Consider the following 18626-nt stretch of genomic DNA (forward strand, 5'->3'; position numbering starts at 1 on the left):
TAATGGGCTTTCCAGAAGTGGCACTTTTTTGTTCTTTGCTTCACATACACAAAAAAAACCCCACACATTCTTTAATCAATACTTTATGAAATTCTTTTGGTTAACAAGGCATGTGACTATTTTTTAAATGTCTTATAGAAATGATGTACTATTATTATTGGCTTGGAACATTTCCTTAATGTTAGTAACTAATTTTGTCAGTTAGTATTTTAGTACTATTTAGCTGCTATTGGGCCCAAACCACCTTCAGAAAGCTACAGAAGAGATGCCACAAAATGCAGAGTTCTTTTTATTAACTCAGAGAGGCCTGTCCTGGTCTCCCCCTCTAAATTATTTAACCTGCTTCCCTCACTGTAACACTTGATATACCCCTCCTTTCTTCATTGTGGGTTTTTTTCCCCCTTTTTTAGGACTTAACTTATCTAAGCTACTATATTGTCTCTTGTTTATAGTGCTTATTATTCTCTCCTAAGCTTACTAGTGTAAGCTTGATGTTTTATTCACTGCTGCATCCCCAGGGTTTAGAACATAGTAGATAGTAAATATCTGTTGACTGAATGAGAGACGTGGCATCTACCTTTGAAGAATTGAATTTAATGGTAGAAGTAAACCAAAGAATTACCTATGGCCTACTTTTTATCCATACTCATAAATATTTTGGTAACACCTTGAAAGTATACCTCCATAGGCACAATTAACTAAAGAGACACTTGATATCAGAAATGTTATGCAGAGGGAACAAGGGTTTCTGAGATTAATACTTACATTTGGCTTGGTCTAGGAAGAGAGTAGTACTGAAAAGAGATGTGAATTACAGAGAAAATGTAGTTGGCTGAGAAGAGTATAAGCGTTCCCAAGAGTATGGTAGAAGATATAGCCAGGGCTATATCAGTCAGAATTAGTGCAGACATGTTTCTCTCTAACCAGAGGCTATTGGGTAAGACTGTTGGGAAGAATTAAAAGATGTCTGATACAGGAGAACCAGTTTTATGAGAAGCAGGAATAAGGAGATTTAATTTGTGATGCAGATATCTAGAGAAATATCTAGAGAGATAGAAGATTATCAAGAAAGAAAAGTTGTTAGTCAAAATTTAATCCTTTTGAAGAGAGAGCTTTATTGTTGTGGACTTTTAGAATGTAGGAAGACTCACAGAGGTGCCATTAAGTGAATATGGCTTAAGGATGTGTCAGTGTATTGGGACAAATATGAAAAGTATTCTAGAGAAAAAGTGCAACAAAGCTTATAAACTAAATATGATGCCCAGAGGAATAGTATGTGATGAGGACTTTTTCAAGATAAAGATTTAAGTAATTTTGCTGCTAGAAAAAGTGCTTTAAGGCAGACCGTTGAAAAGATTAGAAGTGGGAATTTAGATAAACCAACTCCTAATTTTTGAAAGTGGGACCCTTAAATAATATGCTCGTAGGTGTGAACCAGGATATTGAATTGGTTTCAGGGGCATTAATTTTCATCAAAATTAATGATAAATTCTTAATACCCATCCCCTTAGTTGTATATTTTAACTTCAGTAAGACAGGAAACATTTATTCTATAAAATGCTTTTTAGATATGTTTTAAATTATGAGCTGATAGGTACTTACTGACTAATGGACTTTGCATCAACACATTTATGATTTGACATAAATTAACATCTAAACTTTTCTTGCTTCCTCACTGTTAAATGTATGTAATTCTGGCTTAATGCTTTACTTAATCTTTTTAAGAAAGGTCATCTAGTATTCTCTACTTACATGTCTTAAATGTCTTTCTTCTTTGCTCATTTAAGAGTGCTTTCTCCTCATAATCTATTATCTAGTTCAGAGCTTCGTAAGCTAAAGTACTATCCTTCATTCCATCCAGCAGCAGCTGAGAATAACAGCAACCCTATTTCCATGTATGGCACTCTTCCAAAGGCCGGCGTGCATTAAGATCATTAATCTTTACCACAGTTGAAGGTGTTATCTTTATTTTACAGACAAAATGAGGCTCAGATAGAAGAATTGACGTCACACAAGTTACATAGCAAGTGAACAGGAAAGCCTAGGATTCAAGTCTTGGTTGTTTGAATTGGAAGCTCATGCATTTCCCACCACAGGACACAGTCCAAACTGTATTGTGTAAACACTTTTTTAGATGTACCTCGGAGCCACTCAAAGATTTTTTTAGTTTCTTGTGAATTTGTTTTTGTGATTGTGTCTTTATTAAGTTCAGCCTTCTTAATCCATAGGTATGGACATTAAAATGTCATGCCTTATTTTATACCTTCGAAATAGCTAGTATTTAATTATTATAGTCCACCAAATAGAAACTTTTTTTTAGGAATGAGTATGTCACTTTCTCCTTGGAAAATGCTTCTTTAGCCTTCATGTTTCATTTATTTGAATAAAATTACTTTCCTGTTAAAATTCATCTCAGCAATAAAGATTGCTGAATACTTACCATATACTAACTGAAGATTAAGCAATGTCTTGCAGTCACAACAGTGAATGAGGTATCTAGCCTCAAGGAGCTCTTTCACATTCTAGATCAGTAGAAAAACATATAAATAAGTAACTATAATCACTGCCCCAAGATGACACCCCCACTAATCAAGGCCTTATTGTACATTTCGTTTACCTAAGTGTGTTAAAATCAAATTCTAAATGTAGAATTTTTCCTAGGTATGCCTTGCAATAGCTCATTATTCCCAGCCAACAGACCTCCAGCTACTCTTTGCATTTGAATATGTTGGGAAAAAATACCACAATTCAGGTAAATATGAAAATATTAAATTTTGTGAGTAATTTTACATTGTATAAATTTTATTCTTATGCTTACCAGAAGCCTCAAAGGTACAAAAGCTTTGATGATTGTAGCCTCATAACTGTTAGAGAAGTAAGTACTGTATACTAAAAGGACCAAATATTTGTCAATTTATTTCTTGAAAAATGACCAAGGAGAATCTATAAGCAGCTGAAAACATGGACTTTTAGGTGTCATGTCACTGTCACTTTGGCTTGTATTTTATGGTGAAGGAAGATTGATACCCCCTCTTCACACTGGTATCTTAAAGAATAGTTGAAAAGCATTGTCTTTTCTGATAGGCTATTTCATGCAAAAGCTGAAATGGTTAAAAATCTTTAGTGAACTTTATTAAATTGTCAAAGTAATTGACTTTCTTAAAGTTTGAAGAAAGAGAGATAAGGGTTTGTACCAAGGACAGGCATAGTCTAAACACTTTTGTTCTTTAGGTAAATAGTTCTGTTTGTATATCTATGTCAGCCATGACATCACCAAAGAAAATTCCAGGTGATCATGTAATTCTATACACAGTGTATATGCAAATATAATTTTAATATACCATTTTTTAAAAATCTAATAAAAAGATAGGCATATATCTCATATTAGCCCTGATGTGGGTGAGTTACCACACACTGACTTGCTTACTCAGGCATGTGCTTTACCATTCAATAAGGAAAAAAAACAAATCCACTGAGGCTTTATAATGAAAGATCTGTTCATCCCAGTATGATCTGGATGGAGATCTTACAAATTAATAGTCTTACTGGACTTATACATTTTGCTGCCTAAATGACAGTAATTTAAATAATCTGTACAATAAAAGCATATTTCAGTATCATTGTATTATATATACATTAAAATGTAGTACAGTATACAGTATCTGCAGATACTTTTGGTATAGGTACTTTTCATTATTTTAAAAGAAACTTATGGACACTAGAGATTTATGAAAATAATGTCTTGCAGAGCAGCTTTTATCTTGTACTGTATTTGCAGAAATTGGAAAACAAAAGTATTTATAACTTAATTTTTCTTATCAAAATGTACACTAATTGTAACTCAGACTTGGGCAATATAGCTTTTTAAAGTTTATTTCTTAATAGAAAGTAAATTCACTTGTCTAAAAATAAAGTTTTGTAGATACTTGAGTCAGATGAATCTTCTTTTGGGTCATCATCAAGTTACAGAACTGTAACTCACCCAGTTACAGGAGAGGAGCTGAAATGGAAGTTAACATTAATAAAAAGTACAAGAGCTATAAGACAGTCTTTGATCCCCCCTTAAATTTATTTATAGTACAGATCAGTCCTTGATGCTGCTTTTTTTTCTGATAGAAATTATTCAGTTCAGTGTACAGATCCACGCCTTCTGCAGTGATATAATGACTTGGGCTCAGCAAATACAGTAAACTTTGTTAATGTAAGTGGTAACCCAATGCCTAGTTAAGTTACTTTTCATGTTTTTCTTCATTCCTTGTAACATCTCTGGGTTAATAATACTTTAGACTGTTTATTCGATTCATAGCTCTTCTACTACTGGATTTTCATATTTACATCAATCCCTTTCCTCTTAATATAGTTTGTTGACAAAATTTGCTGAGTAATACTTAAAATATGCAGGAACACTTTTTAATATTGTATCCTTTAGACTTCTCCTTTGTCTTCATAAACATAACACTTGGCCAAAGTTTTGTTAAGATACCTCATAGTGTAACACCATCCTTTAATATCCTTCCCTGCTGTTGCAGAAGCATAAACTGCATCTTTAAGATCAAAAGAAGCCTGAAATTTCCACACACTACAGTCAGAATTCATTAATTTGTGAGTGAAAGATGCCCAATAATCCACACTTGAACTTCTGGATGACACCTTGATTTATTGGCTGGATTAAAGAAGTCCTTTTTGCAGGCAGGTAGGTGACAAAGCTGTTTCCACAAATAAGATCTGAAGCTGGAGGATGTCCTCTGCAATTATCTAAGAAAAGAATTCTTTAGCTGCTCTTAGGAATTCTGATGTCCTCTTTCATGTCTGGCATCACGTGAGGTAAAAGTGTTCCAAGAAGCTCAACAGTCATCCAGATACTTCTCTAAGTACTCTAAAGTACAGGAAGATGTGTAGTACTCACAGGCTTTGGAACATTTTACACACAAAGACCGGAGGAGGTTCTAGCACAGACAACGGTGATCCTATTATTTCTTTCTAACTTGAAAGAAACTATGAAGACTGTTTTTCATCAGTCAGATTATTACTGGGCAAATAGTGTCCAAAAAGTATAATTTCCTCTGTGTTATAAAATTGACAAGATGTCAGACTATGCTTCTGGACTAACGAATTAAAAGCTTCATGGAATTATCTGCAGCCTCAGTACTGGCAACTCTGCTCCATGTTAGACATGGTACTTACAAATGCTTAATGTAATCTGAGGTTGTAATATAGCCTCACAACAGAAAATGAACATTACCTGTGAAATTCATTTTATAAATTAGTTGTATCCTTTTTATTAACATAGGCCCTGGTATTGAGTTTTCCTTTAAATGCTTATTTCAAACCACTTACAGAGTACAAGGTCCATGTGAAACAGTTAAGACATTTTGGAACTTTCTTTTTTTTTATTTTTTTTTATTTTTTTAACGTGGGCAGGCACTGGGAACCGAACCCAGGTCTTTGGCATGGCAGACAAGAACTCTGCCACTGAACCACTGTTGCCCAGAATTTTTTAAGTTATCAGTTCTCTTGAGATTCTCAGGTCAGCTTTTGTCTCTTGAATGTTGGTGGTCTTTAACTAGCCACATGCATCAGAATCACCTGAATTGCTTCAAAAACACAACCATCCTGACTCCTCTCCAGACCCAGAAACTCAGTCCCCCAGGGGAATTCTTTTTTATACCTCAATTAAGAACCACTTTGTTGAGTAGTCTCTGTTAAACTTCTATTAAATTCTTTTTGCCTTCTTTACCCTTCTTTATGATGTCTAATTTTTGCAGTGTCATTAGAGCGATAGGCTTTTTTATTCATATGCTGACCACTTTTACTGTCTTTGCTGCTGCTTGAAGCCATTTAAAAATGAACACAGGGCTGATTAAATAGAAACCCTCATGATCATCTCAATACAGTGTAGGATTAGACTCCTGAGTTGTACCCAAGAAGATGGCCATAGACTGGGAGCATTCAGCACATAGTTTCACTTTTAGTCTGCTGAGCAGCTGTGTCATAAAGCCTCAGTCAGGAAGCTGTCAAGAGAGCCAGCTCTCCCTAAGCTGACCCACTTTGCCTATCTGTGGCTGCAAGCCCTCCTAGTGATCTACTTGTAGAGCAAGCCACTGCTGTCAGGCCTTTGGGACTTCCTGGAAAGCATTAGAATTTCCAGACTCTTACAATGCCAGATGGAATATCTGCCACACATTCCATAATAAGCTGTCACCGAGGAAGATACAGAACATTCAGAAGACCTAGTGTCGATTATTGAAATCTCATGTACAGAATGAACACTAGAAACCTATAAAATAGTAAACAATACAAGATATTGTAGACACTTTCACTTTATGTTCTGAAAAATTTGTCTGTTCTTAATCTTGAGACTACATTTTGCTAGAGGAACGATCTCAAAAATAATAGTATGTTCTCGCCCTAACTTTTTGAAGTATGTCACTCAAGACACTAAAAAGTATTCAATTTCAGACTCAGCTAGAAGTATACTGCCACTGAGTGTGTTCTTTTTATTGTTGTTTTTGCTGGTGTTTGCCTGATTGTGTCAATGTGTATAGTTACTGATTTTAATGAGGATGCTGTTTGCTGTGTTTTAATAGATACAGTTTATCAAGGTAAAGGAAATTCCCTTTCATTTCTAATTTGCTAAAGCTTTTTTTTTTTAATTGTAGACAGATGTTGAACTCTAACAAATATTTTTCTACACTTACTGAGCTGATCATTTGGATGTTTCCTCCCTTTAATTTAGTCATATAGTGACTTACTTGGACTTTCTAATGTTGAACAACGTTCTGTGTTGTTGGTTCTCTGGTATTGTGCGTATCAAATGAGAATTGCTGGGAAATTCTCTGAAGATTTTGTGTTCTGGAGAAACACAAACTTCAGGTCCTCCCAGCACAATTTCTGGTTGTTGTTTTACTCCAAAGAAGGAACTGAGGTGGAGTGGGGCTCTGGGATATGTGCTTAGAATTAACATTTTTAAGTTTTAACAAGCCATGTTAAAATTTGAATTGCTGGTGATTTTGATACCACTTAAAGGATAAAATTCAAAATTCCTAGACTGGCATAATCTAGAGTAGCACTGGCCAGTAGAATTTTCTGTGATAATGGGCATGTTCTCTAATCTGCACTGTTGAGCATTTGAAATGTGGCCAGGGCAGCCAGGAACTTAATTTTTTATTGTATTTAGTTTTAATTCTTTTCATTTCAGTTTAAGTAGGCACATGGGGCTAGTAGCTACTCTGTTGGGCAGCACAATCTAGGCCCCATCCGACTTTCCAGCCTGCTGCCACCATCCCTTGCATCCTTAACGCTCTAGCTGTCTTTCATTACTTGATGTTATAGGATTTTACCTTGGTTTTTTGTTTTTCTCTGCCCGGTATGCTTATCTTCCTGCAAGCCACCTGGCAGGTTTTGACTCATCCCTTAGGATTCTGTTCAGATGTGGTCAAATCGTGAAGCCTTTGATGCCCCAGCCTTCCTCTCCAGTGAGAATTAGGAGCTTCCCTCCTTGTGCTCTCCTTGTACCCAGACATCCAGTCTTGTTATTGCTTACAAACTTATTATTGTGGAACTTGCTCCCTAAAAATCTTAACTAAAAAATCAAATTTTATTCATCTTTTTTTTCTTTATTAATAGTTTCCCGGCCTTAACACGTAATTGGCTCTTGGAAAATATCTGTTTTGAACCAGGAATTAATAAATAAATATTAGGTTTGACATGGCATGTTCACGGGCAGTGAAGGGTTTTCATGGCTACAGGGGAAAATGGGAGTTAGGGAATAATAGGAAATAAAGGCCAGGATCTTAAAGGCCACGAGAAGCCATTTAGGCTTGTTTGATTCACTTGGGTAATGAGGATGATTGGAAATTTAAGGCAGGGGATCTGCATCATGAAAGCATCTTTTCAAGGAAGTGTGTCTTATTGCAAGATGCAGATTGATTTAAGGACAGTGGAATGTCAATGTCAGGGAAGTCACCTGGGAGACTTGCCACCAATGCAGCATGCAGTAGGACACTGGACCAGAAGGAGGTGATGCCATCTGTCATCCCAGATTGGAAGGGTAGATTCAGCTGACCTGTTGGGACACCTTTCTCTCTAGTTACTCTGCAGATCCTCCCAAAGCTGTGGGCATGGCCACAGGCAACAGCAACACTCCACTCTTAGAGAAGGCTCCTTGCTAAGGAAATTCAAGACTAGGATCTCTCTGCAGAAATCTGCATATGGGACTGGCACTAGTCCCATATGCAGATTTCTGCAGAGAGATTTCTGTAAGGAAACTTTATGAGCTTTACTGAGGGAAATTGAGTAGATATAGGAGATGAAGATTCTCATAATGAGTATATAGGAAAGGGTTGAGAAGTCACTGTTAGAAAGATAAAAGATTTGGAGATCTTGAAAACAAAGATAATCATTGAATGTATTCATGTTTCCAGAAAGTATGGGAACAGCTAGCACATGACTAGAACTTACCCCCACAATTTGAGGCAGGTGAATGAGAGAGTTGGGAATGGTTTCCATAAAGCAGTCAGGATGGAAGGCAATTGAAAATTAAGGGGCAAATAAATGGACAGGAAATATGGGCAGCAGGCATTGTTCATCATTTGGGAAGTCAGTCTTTAAGAGGAAGGCTGAAAGTTGTCTAGTGTAGTGGCTAGAGTGGTCCAATGTGATCAAATGAAAGTTTTCAAATTCAGGCTCACCTGTTTATGTATAAAGGTAGAGAAGATAGAGCCAGTAGAAGGACAGAAAAAGGTGCTTAACGAGTTGGGAAGGAGCTAGACAAGGACAAAAACTGAGTTATTTTTAGAGGAGAAGAGAGTAACCTTTTTCTTAGGACTGCTGGAAGGGATAAGAAGGTTCTTGGAGAGATTTGAAAGATGAAGCAGAGAAAAGATTCCAGAGACACCAGGGTTTATGTGATCAAGGGCAAGAAAAGGGGAAAGAACATGTTGAAAGCAGGTGTGATTGTTCAAACAAAATTAACAATAGTGCTTTTTCCTGTAGTCAACAAAATAAATGGACTGCCGTCAGGAGGTGGAGGAGGTGGTGGAGCTGGTGGTGGCAACAGCCAAAAAACTCCTTTGTTTGAAACTTACTCAGATTGGGACAGAGAAATCAAGAGGACCGGTGCTTCTGGGTGGAGAGTTTGTTCTATTAATGAGGGTTACATGATATCCACTTGGTAAGTCCACCTTTAACAATGGTGTTTATAGCTGGGAGATACTTCTCTATGAATAATAAACTGCTGTCATTGATAACTCTCAAGTCATAGCTAATAGGATAGCTGTTTAATCAAAGTAGTGCTGTAATGAATATTTTATTTTAAAAATAAGACTTTCAAAAACATAATCATGATATCAATATCTTTTGAAAGAAATTGACAATAATCTAGTTAATGTTCACTTGCATTTATATCTTGAAAATGTCTTTTGCAGTTGGTTTATTCAGATCAGTATCCAGACAAGGTCCTTGTGTTGAATTTGCTTGATGCCTCTCTTAAACCTTTTTAGTCTATAACAGTCTCCTCCCACCCCTTTTCATACACCCCCCCCATTCATGTGTTTCCAAAATCAGGTCATCTTTCTGTAGAATTTTCTGCATTATAGGTAGTGCTAGTTTTTTTTTTTTTATTAAAATTTTTTTAAATACCAAAAAAAACACCAAACAAACGCAAACATTCGTAACTTTTTGTTGTTGTTTTATTTTTTTTCACATTTGTAACTTTTGATCATTCCCTTCTACGTATATAATCAGTAATTCACAATATCATCACATAGTTGCATATTCATCATCGTGATCATTTCTTGGAACATTTGCATCTATTCAGAAAAAGAAACAAAAAGAAAATAGAAAAAAAATTCATACTTACCATACTCCCCACCCCTGCCCCTCACTGATCACCAGCATTTCACTCTAAATTTATTTTAACATTTGTTCCCCCTATTATTCATGTTTATTCCATATATTTTACTCATCTGTTGATAAGGTAGATAAAAGGAGCATCAGACACAAGGTTTTCACAGTCGTACAGTCACATTGTGAAAGCTGTATCATTATATAATCATCTTCAAGAAACATGGCTGCTGGAACACAGCTCCACATTTTCAGGCAGTTCCCTCCAGCCTCTCCACAGGTAATGCTAGTTTTATCCCCATGGCACCAAACTTTAATATGTTTTTCCATCTTCTGTATTTTTTATAAAATGCTTAATTAGGTTGCTGGGCCCTGTGGTAGATTACATGGGATCTCCTGGGGCTGCTCTCTTTTTGTGATGCTCATTGGCCAGCATTGGGTTCAGGGGCTGTTAGCCTGACTTAGTACAAAGTTCTTTCAGCATAGTGGTTTTAGCTGCTAGAAATGGTTTTAATTCTTGAAAAAGGATGAGGACTGTTGCCCAGATGCATTTCTCGTTAAGGATTGCTATTGGTTGTACTCTAATTCTGTTACTCTTTCTAATTTGTCAAACTTTTCTCTCATCAGTCCTCCCTACCCTGAAATATAGTTCAAAAAGAAAGGCTGTATAAAATGTTTAGTTCTTTTCCTTTATTTACCAGTTTTCAGAATAATGAGCTGGTTCCCTAGAATTCTACAAAAGTGACCTAGAAATTGCTTTTTAAATTTGTGTTTTCAGTGTCATTTTATACTCATGGATTTTTAGGAGTGCTTTATTATAAAATTATGAAGATCCCTATTTCTTAAATAGATAATCAGCGTTTTAGGAAACAACACTACCCTGTAAATACTGGTTGATTCAGGACCAGGAACTTCTAGGAGTAGAGTTCTGGGGAACGTGCTTTGGATCACATAGCTTGAGTGTCCTGCCACTCCTTGAATTTAAATGTTGTGAGCAGTACACACCAGCATGTGCTGCAAAAGCATCCGAAGGGCCTGACAAGCCCACTTTCTGGACACTAATTGGGGTGCACATCAAGTGGGGATATATGTGTTTAATTTTCCTGCTTGCAGCATGGGACTCCTCTGTTAAGATCCTGTTTTTTCCCCCATCCAGCCTTCCAGAGTACTTTGTAGTGCCAAGTTCTTTAGCAGACCAAGACCTAAAGATCTTTTCCCATTCTTTCATTGGAAGAAGAGTGCCAGTAAGTGATTTCTGTTGGATTTAACAAATGCTGATGTATATTTTTTCTGATGAGTTAAGTGAGTATTTTACTTCTCTTCCAGCTTTGGTGCTGGAGCCACACTAACGGCAGTGCCTTAGTGAGAATGGCCCTCATAAAAGATGTGTTGCAGCAGAGAAAAATTGATCAAAGGTAATCAGGAAATGGTCCTCATTAATTCAGAAATTTTTATTTGCAGTAAGTATAGTAAACTCTACTAATTGAAAATAGTTGGCAAATGATATATCTTATTGGCAACATAATCTATATAAGAAATGTCATTTTAAAAAGATTTGAGTATATTAAAATTAACCAATTGCTGAAGTTACACTAAGTGTAATTTAAATTTGGTTTAGGAGACACTTCAGGATGTCACCAGTGTTGACATCTTGACATGACGAATATCATTTGCCTTTGCTTTTAGTGTGCTTTGGAAGTGCACACTTTGAAAGTGGTTTCCAATTGAGAAACTCCAGGATAAACCAAACTTTTCTTGCCATTTGGTGTGTCTTACTTGCAAGTTAGAAGTCACAAAAATGGCTAGAACAGTGGTTTTAATTAACCACTATGAATGAGTTGGTCATCATCTTCCAAAGTCATCCTGTGTTAAAGTAGTGGACATTTCTCTGACTACCTCACAACAACAGACAACACTATTTTCCGCTCTCTCCTTGAAGCTGTCTGGGCCCTGGACTTGGCTCCTCTCTATTCCCTAGTACACAGTTCCTCTTCAGGCCCATCCTTTTCAATTTAGCATTATTTAGGCCACTTTTTCTTCTCGTTTCGTATTCTCTTCCTGAAGAGGTTCACCAGTGTCTGTGTCTATTTGCTACTGACCATCAAGTTTATATCTCCAACCTGATTTGACTTCCTCTGTGTGGAGGTTTCAAAGATCCTTTAAACTTATTGTTACCCAAAGCCAAAGCCAAACTTGAGGTTACAGCCTCCATACTCTCTCCCAGTCTGCTCTTCCTCACCTATTCTTGCTTCACTGTTTCCAGAAACCTAGGAGATATCCTTGAGATGCCTTCATCTTTTACTTCCCTTGCCCATATCCAACCCTTCAAATTTTGTCACTTTCCTTTTCAAAAATATTTCAAACCCATATGCTTCTAGCCCAACTCCGCCTCTGCCAGTGTGTTGAAGGATACCATCTTCCCTTCATGTCTCATCTAGTACCAGACCCTGGCCCTCCCCTATGCTTTTGATCTGACATTAGCCCATGCCACCTTTTTCTCTTGGGCTGCCTTTTTTCATTCTCACCCATGGGCGCCCTTTACCCCCACCTGCTTGGCACGCACTCATTTGTTTATATCTCATTTCAAGCATCACTTTCTTAAGATAGAATCTTCCCTCGCCTTCCACATTAGATTAAGCCTCACCGTTACACATTCTGTATAGTGCTCTGATTTTTCTTGATAGCATATATTTGTTTTTAATTAGAAAGCGTTACATTTTGATTACTACCTTTCTTATGAGAATGTAAGCTCCATAAGAGGGACTGTGCCTGTTTTGCATACCATTATATACTTAGCATCTAGGAAGTACCTACAATATTGAATATTTGTTCACCCATAGAGAAGTGATATTTACATTTGTTGAATAAATAAGGAACAAATGAACAGATGTTGGAGACAAACTCAGAGAACCTCGGAGATTGTGGTTTATCACAGTTGGTTATTGGTACAGCTAGATCTCGGGTTTACTCAACAATGCCACAACTAAGAAATCCACATTTGCTGAAGCAAATAAGAGTCAAGTGGCCCTCAAATGGCCTTTCTGTTTTCTGGAAAGAAGGGTGACTTCAGGTGGTTCTAGTCCATGTTCTCTGGCAGATTTTAATTTTACCTTAATCATATTAGAAATTAATATGTTGTCATGCTCCACACTCTGTTTTCTCTCACATATATGCTGATTAACTGCTCAGTTAGGAAGCTTGTTGTTAAAGGAAAGGTTGCAACGCTTTTGGATGAGATTTAGTTATAAAACTTTATAATCAGTGGTGGTTTTAATTATTTTTAATGATTTATTAAGAATCATTTTAATGCCTTTCATTTTTTATCTGTCCTATTCTTCGCATTTAGGACAGGCTCTCTTTCTTTGTCCAACCTCATCTTCATTCTCTCTTACCCTGATGCACATCATCTAGCCACACTGGCCTTCTGTAGGTTTCTCAGACAGTCACGCTTGTTTTCTACTGCAGGGCCTTTGTACTAGCTGTCCCTCTGCATAGAACACTTGCCCCAAGATCTTCACATGGCTCCTAGCCGTTTAAGTTTCGACTTCTGTATCATTATTTCAGAGAGGCCCTTTTTGACCACCTGATGTAAAATAGCCCTGCAGTGACACGATTACAACACCCATGGCATTTGCCACAGCCCACTCTTTTCTTATTATCTACTTCACCTCTTCCACCACCACAAATTCCATGAGGGCTGAGACATGGCTTCTCTAGTTCATTTCTCTATTCACAGCTCTTAGAATAGTGCCAGTCTCATAGTGGGTGCTCAATAGATATTTAGTAAATGAATGAATGAATGAATAGTAACTAAAGGATTTTGTCTTTATTAGGATCTGTAATGCAATAACTAAAAGTCATCCACAGAGAAGTGATGTTTACAAATCGGATTTGGATAAGACCTTGCCTAATATCCAAGAAATACAGGTGGCATTTGTAAAACTTAAGCAACTATGTGTTAATGGTAATTTCATTTATATATATACGTGTGTATGTGTGTGTGTGTGTAATGAATGGGAGATACAGAATGAATCATTTCAGGAAAAGTGATACTCCTTAAAAATATGGAAATAGATATATTTAGAGGCTTATTGAAATACTTGTACAAAGTATATGAAAATGTTACAATCTCTTAGAAAATGAAGTTTAAGCTGTATTTTATTTTCCAGGGAAAAATGAACTCATTGAATCACCCTCAAGTCATGAAAGATATATAGTAGAATACTTTTATAAAATTGTTTGCTAAATAGAACCACATATTACCTTATAGGCAAAGTTATTGAGAATTTAATGCGTACATTTATGTTCTGAGCATCATGTGCTGACATGGATCTCAAATAGAGAGCCATGTTGTCATTTGTATGGCTTAAGAGCTCTAATATATCTCTTAGAATAGACTTACTGGGTGCTTTTGGTGTGCCCTGGAGGGATGAATGATACAAAAGCAGATTTAGTATCAAGAGTGTCCTACTTGAAGTGTGCATAGAGAGAGCCCCTAAGTCACCTGGGAGTCAGGAGAAGCAGTTATTGTATCAGGTCTTGAATGATGAGTGGCAGTTGGCCTGGGGCAGGGGTAGGAAGGAGATGGATTTGAAAAGCAGTGACATGAATGATGTCAGAAGTCCAGCAAGCTGAATATGACTGAAGCATGGGGTTTTTGAGATGGGAGGCCATTTGAAATGGTTAGGCATGGCTGTGCAGGGCAGAGCATATAAGCCATGTCAGGAAGGGCCCTCTCATTCTGTAGTAGCCACTAGTATCCCAAAACCTTGTTCAGGAAGGCTGCTGTAAATAAGAAGTAGGAGCATAAGGCTTGCGTAAGGAAACCTTAAGTTCGCGGCCTGTTGGCAGCTATTCACGCAGAAGTTAGGGAGTATCAGCATTACGTATTGACTACCAGGGATGACTAGGAAGGCTCAAATCACTCTTTGTTAGGACTCTAAATCCTTTTCAGAGACTCCCCTGAAACAGTGAAAAGCAGAGGGGAACCCTGGGTAGGATGGAGTAGGGTGGAGGTGGAGGCATTTTGCACTTTTATAGAATTGTCACATGTCCTCTTACGTGTTTATAATTTTAAAGTGGAAATGCACAACATTTCCTTCACACAAGTTTTTAAATATTATAATCTATGATGTATCATCTCTTGGTTCTGATATTGATCATATAAAACTAAAGCTGAGAAAGCCTAAAATGTGTGTGTGTGTGTCTAAAATTACCATGTTTATTATAGAGCCTTTTGAAGAAACTGAAGAGAAATGGTTATCTTCATTGGAAAGTACTCGGTGGTTAGAATATGTAAGGTTCGTACAACCATTTTCCTTTTATTTTTTAGCTTCTTATTTTGAAATAATTATATATGTAAAAGAAGCTGCAAAAATATGGAATGTGTACTTTCTAGCTGTTGACTGTATAGCTTACGTGAATCAGTTGTGATATTTACATTTGTTATATTTTTGTCTGTTTCAATTATACATTTCTTTAAAAAAATAAAACGAGATGCTTAGCTCTCTCTCTATGATTGTGGAAAAAAAATAGTATGAGATGTCTCATACTCTACTCCCAGGTTCCCTAGTGGTAACATTTTGTATAACTATATGCAAAAATACAAATTTCTAAACCAGAAAATTGACTTTGGTAAATCTACAGATTTATTCAGATTTCACCAATCTGTACGTGCTCCTGTTGGGGGGGGAGGGTGCATGAGTGGGGGGTTCTGCTCAATTTGATCATGTGTAGCTTTGTGTAACTACCACCACCATCAAAATACAAAACTGTTCCATTACCCAAGGCTCTCTCATGCTCCCCCTTCATAGTTGCACCCCCCGCAACCCCATCCTGACCTCTGGCAACCACTAATCTGGTTCTCCATCTCTATGATTTTGTCATTTCAAGGGTTATCATGTAAGTCAACCCTTTCCTTTTTTAAAGGGTTAACGATATAGGAATTGCAAAATGTACTCTGTTAAAGAATGATATAAATACTGAAGATATTCATAAGAATTATTGAATATACAAATAGTGTAAGATCAGATTTGCTTACTTTCAAGTACTTTTGAGATACTTGTAGCAGAAATTAGATTTTTTTTGCAGTAATTTTCTCTTTCTGTTTTCAGGGTATTCCTTAAACATTCAGTAGAACTTGTGTACATGCTGGAGAGCAAACATCTCTCTGTAATCTTACAAGGTAATTAAAGTAATTATTGAAAACACCATAACTACCATGTCAGCCAACCAGTTGTCCATATTCAAGTTAGTTACATAAATCATATCTTTCTCTTCTTACAATACTATCAAATACACTATAAGTTTTGTACACCATTAGAATAAAGTAGAGATGCAAAGATTGCAAATAGAATAGAAAGGAGTACCATTTTTGCCCTTTATGAACTCTCTTCCTGTTTTATAGGAAGAATGGATCATATCTCTTATTGGATTTATACTGAGTATTAATTTGGGCAGAGTACCCTTTCATCTGTCTCTCTAGCTGTTTTCTGGCTCCTGCTAAATTATGACTCAAGAAACAGTTTGACATCAAGAAATCAATTGAACCAACTAGCCAATATTGTGACTTTTATCTGATACTTGGTAGGCATAAACTACAGTTTAAAATTTTTCTAGCAATCAAAAGATAATTGTATATTAAATAACTTCACAGCTAATGTTTCTTAGCTTACAGATACTTTAACAGATTATGAACTACCTGATTTTATAATGTATTCACATTACAAAGCAAATGAATACACTATGCTACTAAAGTAGAAGTAATTTTTACCAACTGTCAAACTTAACTGACAGGGCAAAGATATTTAAAAAAAAATGCCCTTTAAAAAGAATAGTTGGGGCGGGCCGCGGTGGCTCAGCGGGCAAAGTGCTTGCCTGCTATGCCGGAGGACCTCGGTTCGATTCCCGGCCCCAGCCCATGTAACAAAAACGGAGAAACGGAATACAATAAAACAAGAAAATGTTTGGGGATGTTTCCCTTTCTTCCTTCCTTCCTTCCTTCTATCCTTCCTTCCTTCTCTCTGTCTTTCCTTAAAAAAAAAAAAAAAAAAAAAAAAAAAAAAAAAGAATAGTAATGTGCTATTTAAAGTAATCCTTCACTGATGCAGAGTACATGTAATTAATAAATGCATGCAAAGCCCACATATCAGGTCATTGGAAAACTTCACTTTTCCTGGATTCTCCACACATGGATAATATAAAAGGCCTCAAATGGGATCCTGAGCCTGCATTTTACTAACACTTTTTTTTACAGGTTGTCTTTTTAAACAGTTTATTGAGGTATAATTTACATACTATAAAATTTACCCATTTTGAGTGTATAATTCACTAATTTTTAATAATGTACAGAGACTTCTTTCACCTAATATTTCTGAAATTTATTCACAAAGCATGTATCAGCACATTGTTCCTTTTTATTTCTTCATGGTATTCTGTTGTATATAAATACCATACTTAGTTTATCGATTTCTTTATATATTCTAGATATATTAGTTCTTTATCAAATTTTTAAATTTTTTTTGCAGATGTCTTCTCCCAGTACGTGGCTTGTTTTTTTCATTTTTTTAATGATATCTTATGAAGCACAAATTCTTTAATTTGACTGAAATCCAGTTTACACATTTTTGTTTTATGGATTGAGTTATGGTATCATATCTAAAAGCTATTTGCTTAATTCAAAGTCATAAAGACTTCTGAAGTTTTGTAGTTTTACATTTAGGTCTGTGGTCCATTTTGAATGAATTGTTGGGTACGTTTTGACGTAAACGTCTAAATTCATTTTTTGCACGTGGATATTGAATTTTTCCCAGCACCATTTGTTGAAAACTGTCCTTTCTCTGTGGAATTGCTTTGGCACCTTTGTCAAAAATCAAATGACCATAAATGTAAGAATTTATTTTTGGACTTTTAGTTTTATTTCAGTGATCTTTATGTCTGTCCTTACACCAGTGTCACACTTTATATTTTGAAATTGAGACATGTGAGTGTTCCAACTTCGTTCATTTACAAAATAGTGTTGTCTATTCTGGCTCCTTTGTGTTTCTGTATAACTTTTAGGATCTGTGAAAGAGCATGCTGGGATTTTGTAGGGATTTGTTGAATCAATAGATGAATTGTGAGAGAATGCTATCTTCTTTTTTTTTTGGTATACTGTATGGTAGGGTCGCATGCCATTATTTTTCCATGTGAGTTTCCTGTTATTGCAGCACTATTGAATCTTTGTTTGTTTGGTTTTTGTTTCTTTGCTTGTTTTTTGGGGAAGTGAATGGACTGGGAATCGAACCTAGGTCTTCCGCATGGCAGGTGAGAATTCTTCCACTGAACAACCCTTGTACCTCTGAGGTTGCTGTCTTTATATTGAATTTTCCAGTTCATAAACACTAATCTCTCTGTTTAGTTATAACTTTAATTTTATTTATAACTTTTTTATAGTTTTTGGTACACAAGTCTTCCCCTAAGTTTGCTAAATCTATTCTTTTTCACATATGCTGTATATTGGGGGTCACATTTCATTCTTTTTCCATGTGATTATCTTGTTATTGTAGCACCATTTGTTTATTTATTCTTTTTGAGGTGGCAGGGAGTGCATGGATCGGGAATCAATCCCAGGTCTCCTGCATGGCAGGCAAGATTTCTACCACTGAGCTACCCTTGCACCCTTTAAATCTATTCTTAAGTATTTTATTTTTTATACTATTCTGAATGCAGTTGTTTTCTTCATTTCATTTTCATATTGTTTATTGTGCATTCAAATTGTTTTATGTTTGTACATTGATCTTGTA

General features: G+C 36.2%; 1 protein-coding gene across 1 annotated transcript in view; it reads left to right on the top strand.

The window, feature by feature from the left end:
• Positions 1 to 18626, top strand: part of MTMR10 (myotubularin related protein 10) — a 71186-nt gene that overhangs the window by 42016 nt on the left and 10544 nt on the right. The window contains exons 6-12 of the mRNA XM_077124006.1: positions 2662 to 2752; positions 8995 to 9172; positions 11000 to 11087; positions 11170 to 11258; positions 13677 to 13807; positions 15074 to 15143; positions 15957 to 16027. Coding sequence (XP_076980121.1) covers positions 2662 to 2752; positions 8995 to 9172; positions 11000 to 11087; positions 11170 to 11258; positions 13677 to 13807; positions 15074 to 15143; positions 15957 to 16027 — 718 coding nt within the window. The remainder of the gene's footprint in view (positions 1 to 2661; positions 2753 to 8994; positions 9173 to 10999; positions 11088 to 11169; positions 11259 to 13676; positions 13808 to 15073; positions 15144 to 15956; positions 16028 to 18626) is intronic.

Source organism: Tamandua tetradactyla, chromosome 12 (assembly GCF_023851605.1).
Source record: "Tamandua tetradactyla isolate mTamTet1 chromosome 12, mTamTet1.pri, whole genome shotgun sequence".
NCBI classification, from domain to species: domain Eukaryota; kingdom Metazoa; phylum Chordata; class Mammalia; order Pilosa; family Myrmecophagidae; genus Tamandua; species Tamandua tetradactyla.